Source organism: Centroberyx gerrardi, chromosome 9 (genome assembly GCF_048128805.1).
Source record: "Centroberyx gerrardi isolate f3 chromosome 9, fCenGer3.hap1.cur.20231027, whole genome shotgun sequence".
In the NCBI taxonomy this organism is placed as follows: domain Eukaryota; kingdom Metazoa; phylum Chordata; class Actinopteri; order Beryciformes; family Berycidae; genus Centroberyx; species Centroberyx gerrardi.
In genome coordinates this window covers 15,741,846-15,756,373 of record NC_136005.1, presented here as the reverse complement: position 1 = coordinate 15,756,373, position 14,528 = coordinate 15,741,846, and the positions used below count along the sequence as shown (strand labels likewise).

Here is a 14,528-nt window from a genome sequence, read left to right as displayed (position 1 = left end):
AATTTATGAGAAAAAGGATTTGGGAGAAACGGATATTACTGACATGAATATGTGAACAAAGTATTCACAACTGACCCTTATTCTTCTCAGTGCTGTGCTGTGCTAGGATTCAAATCCACAGTGTCAGCAAAGAAGTGGTTAACAGACAAGTCAGCTATTTGTAGCGGGGTGACATGAGGGCTGAGTCTTAACACTCCTCAGCAGCTCCCTTTCCTCGTGTCCAATACATTGCCACTTTTATTCTACTTCAGATCCACTGAGATCAGTGACATCCCACAGCATTGAGAGGCAGCCCTGCTCCAACCCACTGACAGACTGACTGACTGACACCAGAACACACAGCACTTAAGATGGCCGTCACAGCCAACAGCAGCAGTTGGAATAGACACTGTACCTTTTTCTCTGGAGAAAACCTTAGAGGTTCTACAATGTACAAGTCATCTGGACCTACTGAACAGGGGAGAAAGGGGCCAGGTTAATGATGGAATGGGAAACAGGAATACATACATGTAAAAAGCATGAAACGACCTTGCAAGTAGTAGTATTAAGGCTAAGCCAGCAGAACTTCACATTCTAATCATAGCCCCTCTACTATAAAGAAAATAGTATGTATTTTCAAAGAGGTCAACAATGAATGTTATATACTGTATATGTATATACAATTTGATTAAAAACTAAGGTTAGCCTGAAATAGCATAAGTTACTGCCAATAAAAAGCGTGTTGCTATTCTTTGTTTGTTATTACTACTTGCAAATGTCCATCAAGAGCCAGCAAAGCATTGTGCTCTATTATTATAGTCCTTTAGCCTGCAGGTGGACACAAGCTGGCAATGACAGCCTCTCAGCCTCAAGGGCAAACACACACACACACACACACACACGCATGCTCGCAAACACACAGTGGAGGAATAATGAGCAACAGGGAGAGTTTTAGGTTTCATGAGTGAAAGGCTTAATTCTTTCATTGCTTGCACCAGCCACTCCCTACAGGCGTGTGGCTCGGTTCCGCCCCCGACACTGCAGGGATATCAGCCACTCAGAACGGTACCGTGTGTACGAGGATGCAACAGAGATACAGAGTGTGAGGAAAGACACAGAAAGAGTGAAGAAGAGAGTCTAAGAAATGGTCACAGTCATGCGGCTAGCGCTGCCGTAGCTTGATGCGGTTAGCCAAATGGGCCGGGGTAGCGATAACATGATCTGTGCAATTTGTCACCGATGGGGCTATGACTGTGGTATCTTGAGTCTCAATCTTGCTTAAACTACAATGACAGATGAGGGAGGAGAAACACAACACATGGAAAAACATTGAGAGGGCAGGTTTGAGGAGAGAGATGTGTGTACAGTGTGTGTGTGTGTGTGTCAGTGTGTGTGTGTGTGTGTGGCTCTTACCTTCTGTAGAAGACAGCTGGAATGACTTGGAGCGAACAAGCGGACAGGTCACCCTGCGCTTTAGACTCATATCATCATAAGAGGAGAAGCATCTGACAAGAAAAGACAAGACGCTCGCATTCGTAAAGTGTTGTTTACAGTATCCTACTACCCACCACAGTCAGTGGCAGAACAAGTATAACAGCACTAGACAAGCAAAAAAAACAGCTGAGGTATGGGAGTGATCCAACATCTTCTATTCAGAAGCAGGGCCTGGGTGGAGGGGATCATTATAACAGAGCTGAGAAAGCCCAAACAATACTTATGCATAACTCAGGGAACCTAAAGCCAGGCTTAACACAACGGTCCTATTTATATGTCGTAGAAGTGCGAGTGTGTGTGTGTGTCTACCAACCTCTTGGGGCTGGGGTAGTGGTTGCTCTTGGGCAGGGCAGCAGGGTTGGTGTGAGGGTTGGGAGAGGAGCTGCGGCAGCACTGCAGACACAGCAGCAGGCCCAGAGAGAGACACAGGACCAGAGACACCACTAGGTAACTCTGGCGGTCAGATACCTGGAGAGAAAAAGCAAAACAACCAAAGTGAATTGCAGTGCAGTATTCTGCTGCAAATAAAATACATTTAAAACAACATTTTGTGTTAGCACAAGCGCAGAACAAAATATTTGCTTGGCCCAACAGAATCTCTTTCCCTCAGTAGTGTCACCAAACTCATCTACACTGCCCATCAATAACTGAATGTCCATTGACTTTTTCTCAAGTATTCCAAAGCATATCTGAATGAGCAAAAATGTCAAAGGTAGAAAACAACAAAAACAAGTTAGACAGATGTTCCGTATATTCATCAGCACTACACACACACAATCATTGTTGTATTCATGATATTCTTTTATGTATTTAGAGAGCTCCTTTCGTGCATTTATGTCAAGTGTAAAGCCACCTTGTTGCTGCTGGCAGATTTCAATCAAGCAACCAAGAGTGTTTAACTGGGGAACTGAAACTGCAGCAAGACCTTTGAGATGGAAGAAAAATATTTTGCATTCTCTCATCTTCACTTTTCTTCCGGTCTGAACTAAATGCAATGTATGAATAGCAATAGACAAAACAGCATAGCTTCCCATCTAGACTGGAGGCCATACTGTAAGATTGGGTCATAACTTCATGTAGGTATTCATCTTCCTAGAGATCGATTAATGGGAGCAGTGATGCCATCTGTCCACAAACTCCTAGCCACATCAATTTTTTTGTCAGACCTTTCCTTGACACCCCAAACTAAGGCAAACTGTGCCTTTTAGAGCTCCACCTTATCTCCTTTCCCAGTACTTTAGCAATAGCACTAATTAATTTTTGCATTTTGCCTCATGTTCCATTGAACAGTTTGCTGGAGGACATGCAAATAATAAAAGATAGAAGCTTTGCCACATAAGTCCCATGATTAGTATAATCTTTGCCCGTTGTTGCCCCAGAAAGATAACAGTTGATGTCTTTCCAGTATTTCCATGATCAACTTCACCTTTGCAAATGTTTCCCCTCAGTCTCTGATCATTGTAGGTTCAGCCTGGAGTGCCCAAATGTTTTCAATGGTGCTCTTTCATGTTTGTGTCCTGCTGTGCTTTGGTGTCTAGCTGCTATCTCAGTTAGACAAATCAGGCTTGCAAACCCAGCCTGGCTCCAAACACTGTGTTGGGTCAGTTGAGATCAGCAGGCATTCCAAGCAGCAAGCAGCAAACCAAACAACTTTTTTCTGGCTTTGCCAACGGTAGATCTCAAAGTTGGACAGTAACTACCTTGTAACAATAGTATTTACCTCTCTCTGCAGCTGGCTGACTGTAGCTGTGAGATTGAGCATCAGTTTAGTGACATTCTCCAGCTGGCTCTGCAGAACCTGGATGGAATCTGTCTGCTTCTGGTCCTGAACATACACAGAAGAAGCAAAACACAACAGTTACTCAGCCATCGCTCAATCATACGCTGACATGATTGTTAACCGTCTCTGCTTCAACTTCTCTAGCTCCAACTGACCTGCTCCTCAGCGATGCGGGAGGTGTTCTGCAGTTTGATGATGGTCTTGTTGAACGCTCTCTGCATCTCTTCCATCTGCTTACGGTATCTGAACAACACAAATGCAAAAACCCATCTTATGAGTTACTCCTTCGCAATGTAAAAGGGTTTGAATACCTGGTACAATGTCATTGGTCATATGGCTCTACTAAGCAATTTGTAACTTTATTAAAACAAGTGCTCTGCAATTGTGATTATAATTATATAATTCTAAGGTTTGTTGTGTTCAGTGACATCACCTCTGACTGAGTTCCTCCAGGTATCTGCTGGACAGACTCATGTTCATCTCCAGGGCTTTGATCCTGTTGTTCAGCCTCATGAACACACTCTCTTTCTGGCTGGAGCCGTGCACCGCTCCCCCATTCAGTAATGCTCCGTTCCCGTTCACCGCCCCGGCGCCATAATCCGCTCCATTCTGCAGCTCCGCATAGAAGTCCGTAGCTGTCCTGTGGATATTCCCATTGCCGTTGGTACTCAGAAGGGGGTCGTCCACCAAGTCTTCCCCCCGATGGGGCTCTCCGGTCTGGGTGAGTGGGTCACCCTGCTCCCCATGGGTCTGGGAAGCCTGGAGGTTGTGTCTCTGCGAGTCCCCACTGTCTGCTCCCGACCTTACTGTGTCTGTGTGAGTGTCAGGCAGTGGAGGAGCTGTGGGCAGTTCAGTGGGAGGGGGGATCGGGTCTGCAGGCCTGGAGGCCACGGGAAGAGGCTGGACAGGCTGCTCCTTAACAGGAGGAACCAAGATGTCTAGCTGAGGAGGGGGTGTCTCGGAGGCCAGAGGCTGTAAGGGAGAGCTCAGGGTAGGGGTGGGGGTGGCGCTGCTGGCCTGTTGCGTCTCTGGAACAGAGACCCCTTGGAGGGTTGGGGTGGGGACAGGGTCCAGGGCTGCATCTTTAATGGGAGGTAGTGGTTTTTCCTCATGGGTGGGGGTGGGGCGGGACAGGGAAGTGTGGGAGAAACTGTGAGGGGGGATGGTGGAGGTTCTACTAGGCTCCAGAAGAATGTGGGACTCTGGCGTGTGTGTGTCAGGGGTGTGAGTGCTGGGATGTGTGTGTGTGGTGTGTACCTCAGCAGGGGGTTTGCCCTCAATTTGGCCCTGGAGCGGGATCTCAGGCTCTGGAACTTTCTCTGTGAGGGGAAGGGTTTCCTGGGTGGATGTGGGTGCAGGGACAGGGATTTGTGGAGGTGTGTGTGTGAGGGCAGGGGTGTCTGCATCGGGGTGCGTCTGTGTTTGAGTGTCCAGTTGCCTCCGCCGAAGGCTGCGCTGTCTCTCCTTGGCCAGCCTGGCTGAGCACCAGCGATGGAGCAGCTCCGGCAGGGTGGCCATGCAGGACAGAGAGAGGGAGGAGAGGGAGGAGAAAGGACAGTACACCTGGCTCTCCCTCCGTCTCCCCCTCGCCTCCCTCCTCATCTGCTCCTCTCTCTCTTCTTCCTCCTCCTCCTCTCCCTCCTCCTCCATCAGGGTGACAGTAGACTGTCTGGGCTCCTCGTCTTCCTCCTCCTCCACCACCAGAGTGACAATCTGTCTGTCTTCAGGGGAGTCATTTGATGAGGAGGAGGGTGTGGGAGAGTCTTTGGAGAGCTCTGAATCCTCGTGGGAAGCAGGGTGCTCTGGCACTGCAGTCTCCAGTCTGAGATAAAGAAATGTGTAATAATTTAGCAGCATATCCATGGAGGAATGTATTGTTGTATTTGACTGTGTGTCTCTATTTATCGTGCTTTGTATGTAACATGCTTTGTTTGGAAGGTATTAATAGGTACATGTTGTAACAGCATCCTAACTCTCTGTATCCTTGTGTGATATGTAAATGACATTTCCATTTTAATTGGTGTATTGGTCTATGTGTGTCTTACGTTGCAGATTCACTGATGGTTGCGGTGGGTTTGAGCAGAACTTCTGTGCTCCCCTCCGTTTCATTCTGGGCCTCCGCTGTTGCATTGGCTAGAAGTTGGACAAACACACAACATTAAACCAACTCAGAACGGGACACTGATAACTCCTGGCTGCAGTTTAAGATTACACAGAGCCACATAACTTGGCCGCAGTATGTTTCTGCTAACCCCTATGTGGCTGTCAGAGCTACAATGTAGAACAGAGAACCTTTTGCCAACACTGTGTGGTTGGCAAGCCCATGTTTGGGAAAGGCAGAAATACTGTCAACCGGTCTAGTCCAGTTAGAACCGATCCCTCTCCCACACCCTCTCCCTCACTTCCTCTGTGGGTGTAAATAGGCATCAGAATCATCATAACTAACTGCAGGGAGCCAGCAGTAAGTTAAAGAGAAATTGTCACGAAGCCAAACTTTGTGGAGTTGCTCCATTGATAGTAAATGAAAGGCTGGCTTTGTGGACTCCATTTAAAGCCAAAATGTTCTTTAATTCACAGTGACAATGCCAAATTTCAATTCAATTTCTGAACAAAGAAACTGTACACCTCTTTCTGGAAAAATAACCATGAGCACTCCCACAGCTTTCACAGAGTCTGCCTTCTATTTGTTGCCTGTGGAGCAACTCCCAAATAAGAATCTCTTGTTTTTAGTTTAAGGAGAGACTTCTCATGTACAGAAATCTGGACAAAACTATGCAAGGTCGTATGAAAAATATAAGCAATAGGAGAATTCTGTGTTAGGGTGGATTTTTCCCTTCAATTTGCTGCCACAGGGGTAAAGTTGCGTAAGAGAGACGTGACTCCCTGTGGGGTGAACAGGGCTAGGAGCAGGATTGGCGTCATAGACCCCCTCAGTCTTAATACGACTCAGCTCCTCTGCCACAGACTAGAACACAGATAGCCATAGTTCTGTTGAAATCCTGCTGGAGATCTCCTGCCAACAGCCAAATAAACATCTGGCTCCCTCACCAAACACACACACATGCACACACACACACGCGTGCAGGCTATGCATATGCTCACACTTAAGAGACAGAGAAAAAAGAATGACCCAGTTTCAGAGCCAGCTAATCTAAGCAATATGTGGTAAGAGAAGTTGGGTTCAGTCAAACTTAGCAAGCCAGTGGTGAGAGACAGACAGAAAAGAAGAAAAGAGGGGACTGAACAAAGTGTGTGCAAATTGAGGAAGACAGTAATGTTACTAATCTGATGGCTGAACCAAAATTGTCAGCAGTCAACCAATCAATAATATGCCCAAGGGCTTCAAGTACGTCAGATTAATATGGCTTCAGACCAGGACGGGTGACGCATGCTAACCCATCTCCAAACCAAACAGACTCGTTTTGAAGATGTTGACCTGGAAATGATTCATTGTTCTACATGGTTGAACCAGTTATGTTTGATACTTTCCTGACAAGGTGTGTGGTTATGCAAAGAGAACAAAGCAGAACGAATACCAGGGCCTTGTTTTCCTCTTTTCCTTTCCGAGAAAGAACAGGAAGAAAGCGTTTCCTTATAAAATCTCTGACACTATGGTTTAGACTTTTACTGTGTACAGAGTAACGTCCACACAGGAAACTGGGTTGCGAGATGGCAGCACTTTTACACTTCTCCCACAGAAGACCTTTTAACCAATTTAAAGTTATTTACAGAACTCAGTCTGTGGTAATTTCTCCACAGCAAGCCACAGTTCCAGGAACGCACATAATGCAACATTTGAGGGGGTAAGAAGGATAAAGAAGATGAGGGGCAAAGGGAATTTTCTTTTTTTATATTTAGCCTATATTTTACTAGGCTGATCGCTTAAGAACAAATCATTATTTACATGGACAGTCAGGGCAAGAGGTTAGCCTCTTGGGAGAAGAGGAGAGGGGATAAAATAAAAACTCAAACATACAAACGTTCAACATACAGACAGACAACATTAAACAACAAACAACATGACCATTAACAATGGGCAGTACAACAAAAGGAGAGCAGGGAGCAAAAGGGAGAGGAAATAAATAAAAAAGGAAAAAAAGAGACTGGGCAGCAAGCAGAATGCAACACAGTATAAAAGCGTAACAAAACAACACAAATCATACAAGAATAGACATGCATGGGAATAAAAGCATCATTGTGGGGGTGAAAAAACAGTTCAGAATCAGTAAGGAATGTAGAGCAGAGAGGTATGAAGTTAAAAACACAGCAGAGCAGGAAATCTGTCAGAGTCTGCTGTGGTCTTGGGGGGCACACGAAGACTAAAGTTGACTAGAAGACTTACCCTGAGTCTGTATTAGTAAATATGGTATGAAGCTAATGACTAGTTAGCTAGCTATTCCCCAAGTAAACAGCTGGCAGGTGGCAGCACTGAAATAAACTAAGCAAATGTAATGTGGTTTACTGGATATTATACAAATGGGTCAAACTGATGAGAGGAAAAACTAAAACTCACAAATCTGAACAACACTGAAGGAGAAATATTCGGAGGAAAGTTAGACAGATTCTCAGAACGCTCCAGTGTTTTCTCCAATTTGGTTTACTAGCTAGTCCTTTAACACTGTTCAGAAATCTCAAACACTCAAAACTACTCAGAACTGTTGGCCTGCGAGACATTTTGACTGATTATTGGTGGCAGCCTGGAGTGGTTTGGCCGGGAGAAGTTTGGCCTTGAGAGGGGAAATTGGAGAGATAAAAAGTAAAAGATGATGAAAAAAAGGCAGGGGAAGCAACGAGGACACGAGGGATGAGTACCTTCTGTGTGCGCTCCTCCCTCCAGCTCTGGCTTGCCGCCCAGCACATTGGCAGCGATGTTGTTGACCATGTTCAGGATGGCATCTAAGGAAAAAGAACACACACAACAAAATAATTATTTTCCAAGACATGAGGTTCCTGGTAAGTGGACAGGTAACAGCTTGGGGCTAATCAATAAAACCACAAACCTTGGCATTCCTCTTTCCTTACTCTCCTCTCTCTTGCATTGCTTCAATGTTCTCTGTCCCCTTTATTTTATTTTTTTCTCTCTTTCGCAGAATTTCTCCCAAATTCAGTTCCCGTTCCCCCCCTCCAACCTTCTCCTCCAGGCCTGCCCAGCTAAAGAAAACCCCTCTATGTGCCTCTGCTGTGTTTTTTTAAGGAAAACCGAGGGTTATGTTTGACCCCTGTGAAGGTTTGTGTGTTTGAGTGTGTGTGTAACCAATGAAACATACCAGTCCTCCCCTCGCTAAATTAGGAGACACAGGGACTTCACTGTGTGTGTGTGTGTGTGTGTGTGTGGTAAAATGGAGTCCAGTATGAGCAAAATTTTACAACCTAAGTCTGTGTGTACTTGTGATGCCATGTGGGAATAAAGAAACTGAGGGAACATTCAGCACTTTCTGCCTCCCTGTATCTCTAACCTGGACATACATTAACCACTGGTATTTGCTGCAGGGTGACACACTTGACTTGTCAGTGCACCAATAGCCAACAATGCACCTCTGCATGTGTGTATGCTCTTAAGCTGGACTGTAAATTTGTAAATCAGTAAACTGCAAACATCTGAACCTATAGCGCTCCATCTTAAACCATTCACATTATTTCCCCTCGGGGATCGATAAAGTTCATCTTATCTTCTGTTGATGTTAATTGTTTTGATGTGGCATGAAGCAGACGCATTCACAGTTATTTTCTCTTGGATATTGTGGCTATATACGCAGGTGTGTACTGTACATACTGGTAGCTGAGCCAAGCAGGTTCTTAGAGGCCTTGTCCTCAGATGGTTGGTAGCCAGGGGGATAGTCTGAGGAGAAAAACACATCACAGGTTACAACTAGAAATATTCACAACTCCAGTAAACAGATACAGATTTAGATTAAAACACACATTCAACCGTATGAGATTTTACACACTGAAAAACCATAAAATGTTATCAGAATTGAGGAATTGATAAAGGAAGCTCCACAGAAAAAGGCCTGTCAATATGGATAGCTACTTTATTCCAAAAAGCAATATAGATTGAATCTTATAACTCTGTCTCTCCTGTGGGGCTTATGCAGCTTGCTGACTTGGAACACATGTATTGTTGTGCCAGGTCAGCATAAAACTATGTTAATCACAAGGATGAAACACTGGCTACTAAAATTGGACAACATATCCCCAAACAATTCCCAGATGTATCAGTGTCCTGGAAAATGGCAAACTGCCACGTAAAAATCAATAGGTAACATTCTGAGACCCAATCAGATCACCATCTTACCGTAGTCTTCATCCAAGTACTCCAGTCTCTCTGAGGGGTACTGAGAGTCTGCTATCTCCTCATACTCCTCCACCATACTGGTACCAAACACCCTACACAGACACACACACACACACACACACACACAGTTACTTACATACAAGGTCAAAGTGTTTTTATTACCACACAACAGAGGTGGTGAAGTTTTCCTTGGGTGTGGCAGCTCTTTACTACACACAATGCAGATCACATACAAGAGAAAGTGTAATAAATATGGTCAGTGGAAACACCTCCTATAATCATAATATTGTGAAGGTTGTTTGTGGTATTTTTTATGAACACATATAATATTATATCCACCTCTATTATAATTCTGCAACACTACGGAAAAGCCATATGGCAAAAACGAACATGACACACCCAACCTTCTTACATCACACAGCGGAGGAAAAATGGAAAAAGGACTAAAGAATACACTGTTTTCTATTACTTAAAAAAGTAAACAAGTTTCAGCCCTTGTTCTCCACATTCCTCTTTTCATCTCAGCCTTCAGTTATGGCCTTAACTTCAGAGAGGATAGTTAGCAGAGGCAGCATATCTCAATTATGACCTTGTTGTAAAAATGTGAAGGAGGGTTTTACAGCCCCTTCAACCCCCTACAGCAATTCTCTCCTACCAAGTCCCCCATGACCCCTCTAGCTTGGGCTTGTAGGTATGTGTGTGCATGCGTGTGTGTGTGTGTGTGTGAGTGTGTGTGTGTGTGTGTGTGTGTTAAGCTGATGAGCGATTGGTTACTCAGTGCATCCAACTCAGCATGAGGAACCAGGGTGTCGTGTTACACTGGAATGGCCAAAAGCACAATTTAAAACAACCCTAAATGCTCTGGCTGTAGGTGCAGTTCATCTGAGGGGGGCGGGCTGGGTTCCAGCCCTCGCTGTGGTGGGAAATGCCACACAGAGCTGTAGATGATATGTGTACAAGAGAGCGGCTGTATTTGGGAGGCATTTTTATATGTAGAGCGACGAAAGACATACACTCTAGTAACGTGCAGCCAGCCCTACTCCCGGCCCTTTAACCACTTTCTTGGATAGCTGCATGCTACCAATAATCACCAAGAGAGGTAAAGAACAAGACAGCAAAACTGATGAGCAAGAGCTAATTTTTTTTTTTTTTACATTAGGAGCCAACTCCAGCAGCCCAACAAATATCTCCTGGATTTCCATTAGCGTATACATGACACTCCCAAAGGACAGCATGTTTCCTGGAATGACGGTACAGTACAGTATGAACTGGGAGACTGGAGTTTTTATTCAATAAAACACAATGTACATATTTGAACTAGTGTAAAATCAAAGTCAAATGACTCCATAATGAAAACTGTTGTATAAGAGCAAGCGTTGATAATTGTTGAATAAAGCAGTACAGATGCTTCCAATTTCCTGTTCTCCCCCAGTATTTATAGAACGGACAGTAAGTTTAATGGTTCCCCCAGGGTCGGCTGTTTTACAGTGGCACTTTACTCCTGAAGGATGAAATACTCTCCTTCTCCTTTCAAATCCCCAGGACCTGACCTTGTTCCTTAGCTCATGCCACGTAAAAATAAGTGAAAGGTCCACTCAGAGCGTGTTGGAAATCTATAAGAGCCCATAACTGTTTATTGTTTAAAGCCAATTTAGATTTACCAACCATGGGGTAAAGAGCTAACAGAAAGGTCTAGGAACGGAAAAGGAAATGGGCCGGGCTGTTTGCCATCTTACCTGATAAGACTGAGGGGACAGAAGTGTTCTGATCCAAAGTGGGAGAGGAGTTCGACCTGCAGGGGACGAGGACAGACTGTTAAACCGACAGTATCCGGAGTCCACAACTGAACAACAGAGCCAATCCCAACAATGTATTTATCCATAAACCCATACTCCATCAAACTTGGAAAAATAAATACTAGAATTGCCAAGCGTTGACAGTATGGTCCGTGTACGTGCTCTACTGTCTTAATATCTTCCACATGCATTAAAGATCAATGTTGTACTCTGCCACCAAAGCTCACCCATTACAGTGTATGTGTACCATTACAGCGCATTATACTGCGCATCAAAACCTGACAGAGAGAGAAGAGTGCTAACCTTTATGTACTTGATGAACATCTGATGCGAGAGGAAGACAGGAGAGGGACAGAGAGAGAGACAGAGAGAGAGAGAAAAAGAGAAAGAAATCAGTAAAGATTGATTCATGCTACAAGCAAGTCAAGCATCTGCTTACAGTTTTGCTAGGCTCTTCGTATTACATCAGACAACACACTGCTGAAGATTGTTCTATAAGAGTCTACAGGCAAGATACACGAGTGAGATGTTTTATTAGCAGCTGGAAAGAAGCACAAAGACGGACAGATGGACAGACAAACAAGGTGAGAGAGGTGTGAGACATCAGAGCAAGACATAACAGGTTCACATAGCTTTGATCTTAGTGGCAATCGCAGCTCTTCACCCTGAAGCTTTTCTAGACACAAAACACTTATGCAATCACACTCCATTATTTCACAATAGAACACATTAAACACAATCAGCACCCACATATAGCACTCACAATCACCACATAAAAAAAGATAATCTTCTGAGCATTAATCGACTGTTCAACAACTCTAGACTAACGCACAACAGTGAACAGCGTAAGCAACAGTGAGGGGAGGAGAGAGAGCGGAGAGACAGTTCAACAAAGCAGAGAGATACTTTGAATAAATACATCAACACATAAATGAATATAGTCTAATATTGTCTTGTGGGAGGATAATGTTCCCATTTCCTTAGTGTGAAAACTCATGAATGGGTTCGAACGTCATTACTGCCTCCTTAGTCCTTACAAAGCCAACTTTCATGAACACACACCCTCACTGTCATTCGCACAGAGATGCATTTCTCTCTCCGGGCAAGGGAGGGGTTACAGGCAACGCCGATGACATGGTTAACTTACCATGAAGTCATAAGAGAGTCCCCTGAGCTTAGGAAACAACCTAACAGCCCAACCTATGTGTATGAATGTGTCTGTGTGTGTACGTTTGTGTGTAGCCTAGCTAGGAACTAAATGCACAAGTCTGTTACAAACAATAAACAAATGAATTCATCAGTTATCCTTCCTCTTCTTGAAACATGTTTGTACTATTCTAGTAGCCAAAAGATGAGGGCAGTACCTTCACATATTTGGCATAAAGCTGTTCATCCAATGGGAAGCTCTGGACGGTGCGCTCATCACGGGCATGGAATGTACCCAGCTTTACCCACTTGTTGGTAGGATACCTGCAGACATAAAAAAAAAAAAAAGGAGGGAAGGGAAGGTGTAAGGTAACGTGTGTGTAGGTTTGTGTGTGTGTGTGTGTGTGTGTGTGTATGTGAGAAAGAGGGAGTGAGTATACCTGTCGCTGATGGACACTAGAAAGTCTTTAGGTGTGGACGAGAAGAGTTCGAAGTTAGCAATGTCCAGCTGCTTCACTTGAATTGGCTCACAGAGCTCTATCACAAACCTAGAGAGAGAGGGACAGAGAGAAAGTTAAATGGAAGTGGAATTAGCGGGGGACAGATGCTAGAAAGAGGATGTTATATTATATAATTACCAAATCTAAAATCGCTCCCTTCCCATTCAGCCATTTCTTCCTCTTGCACAACACTCTCCAAGCTAGTGACAAATCAGCCTGCGTTTTATAGACATGTACCAGCAGTGTGTGTTGGTGCTTGTGTGCGTTTTGTGTGTGTATGAGAGAGTGCCTCACCAGATTTTGTTGCTGCAAGGATTTAGCATGTAAAGGTCCATGTTCTCCATGAGAATAGCTGAAGTGCTCTGGAAAATAAATGACAGAAGGATGAGAGTGAGTGATACATAAAGGCATTTAGAGAGAAGGATGGCATGGAAAATATGGCAGGAATATAGCAGTATCAGAGGCAGTCTCATGCTATTCTAAATATTTGCATCTAACTGCCTTCACAACCACCTTCACTCATCTGTTTCATGGGTAAATAACGTGAATGTGGGTACAGCATGTGGAGGTTAACCTTGGCCTCGTTGTTAGCCGAGAGGATCTTGGCACCACACTCCACGGAGGCGTAGTTATTCTTGAAGTTTTTCTGGACCTTCTTCACTGGGTGAGGGCTGCCATTGGTTGAGGTATGGAGGGACTGACCTGGACAGAAGGAGTGTGAGGTTAGGAAATGTATATGTGTGTGTCTGTGTGTGGATTAGGAACCAAGTGGTTGATAGAAATGCCATCACCCTCCTGTAGAAGGAGTGTGTGTCAGTGTGTACCAAGCATGGCATAGCATCTACCCTCATATCAAAGTGTGTGTAGTTTTTGTTCCAAATGATATTTATCTATGGGATGGACACCGTCAGATCTGCCACTGCACTTGCTGGACCTTTAATACACAGAACTGACAGCATGGTCTTTAGAATAAAATGAACAAGGATGCAGGCCGAGGTGCTTGGCTGTGGATACACAAAAAAACATGGGGATTGAAAAACCTGGGCTCAGAGAGGTGATGTGAGGCTCTTTCTGAAACACTGTTATTCTTCAAAAAACACAAAAACAAAACAATATACGCATACACATAAAGGTACATTGAGCGTTTGTGGCCTATACAGACGCACATTTGTCATATACAGCATGACAAATGTGCAGGTTTTTTCTGTTTTTGTGTCTGTTTGTGTATTTAAAAGTAGCTAAGTTGTATGTTAAGCTACTTGTGTGTCTTCAAGTGAGAGAAAGAACTGCTGCATATGTGTGTGTGTGTGTGTGTGTGTGTGTGTGTGTGTGTGAGCATGCATCTAATTGTCTAATCACCATCATCAAACATTCATGGGACAGGCCCATTAGAGACAGTGGAAAATGAGCCTTGCCTGAGAGGAACACATAGAGAGGTTACGCAACACACATAAACACACGCTCTGCTGACCACTGCACATGGCCCGCAGTGAGAGAGAGATGGAGAGGAACAGAAGATGAGGAAGGAAGCAAAAGAG

General features: G+C 44.4%; 1 protein-coding gene across 3 annotated transcripts in view; it reads right to left on the bottom strand.

Moving 5' to 3' along the window:
* suco (SUN domain containing ossification factor) overlaps positions 1–14,528 on the bottom strand; it is a 45,385-nt gene that overhangs the window by 3,900 nt on the left and 26,957 nt on the right. For 2 of the 3 annotated variants that reach the window (XM_071895587.2, XM_078285571.1), the window contains 16 exons: positions 13,565–13,692; positions 13,285–13,352; positions 12,931–13,038; positions 12,709–12,814; positions 11,648–11,668; positions 11,285–11,340; positions 9,549–9,640; positions 9,027–9,092; positions 8,066–8,149; positions 5,299–5,386; positions 3,687–5,075; positions 3,409–3,496; positions 3,194–3,298; positions 1,787–1,941; positions 1,393–1,484; positions 395–450 (listed from right to left, as the gene is read on the bottom strand). In XM_071895587.2, the coding sequence (XP_071751688.2) occupies positions 395–450; positions 1,393–1,484; positions 1,787–1,941; positions 3,194–3,298; positions 3,409–3,496; positions 3,687–5,075; positions 5,299–5,386; positions 8,066–8,149; positions 9,027–9,092; positions 9,549–9,640; positions 11,285–11,340; positions 11,648–11,668; positions 12,709–12,814; positions 12,931–13,038; positions 13,285–13,352; positions 13,565–13,692 (2,702 nt within the window). The remainder of the gene's footprint in view (positions 1–394; positions 451–1,392; positions 1,485–1,786; positions 1,942–3,193; positions 3,299–3,408; positions 3,497–3,686; positions 5,076–5,298; positions 5,387–8,065; positions 8,150–9,026; positions 9,093–9,548; positions 9,641–11,284; positions 11,341–11,647; positions 11,669–12,708; positions 12,815–12,930; positions 13,039–13,284; positions 13,353–13,564; positions 13,693–14,528) is intronic. The other variant, XM_071895588.2, reaches the window with a different exon arrangement.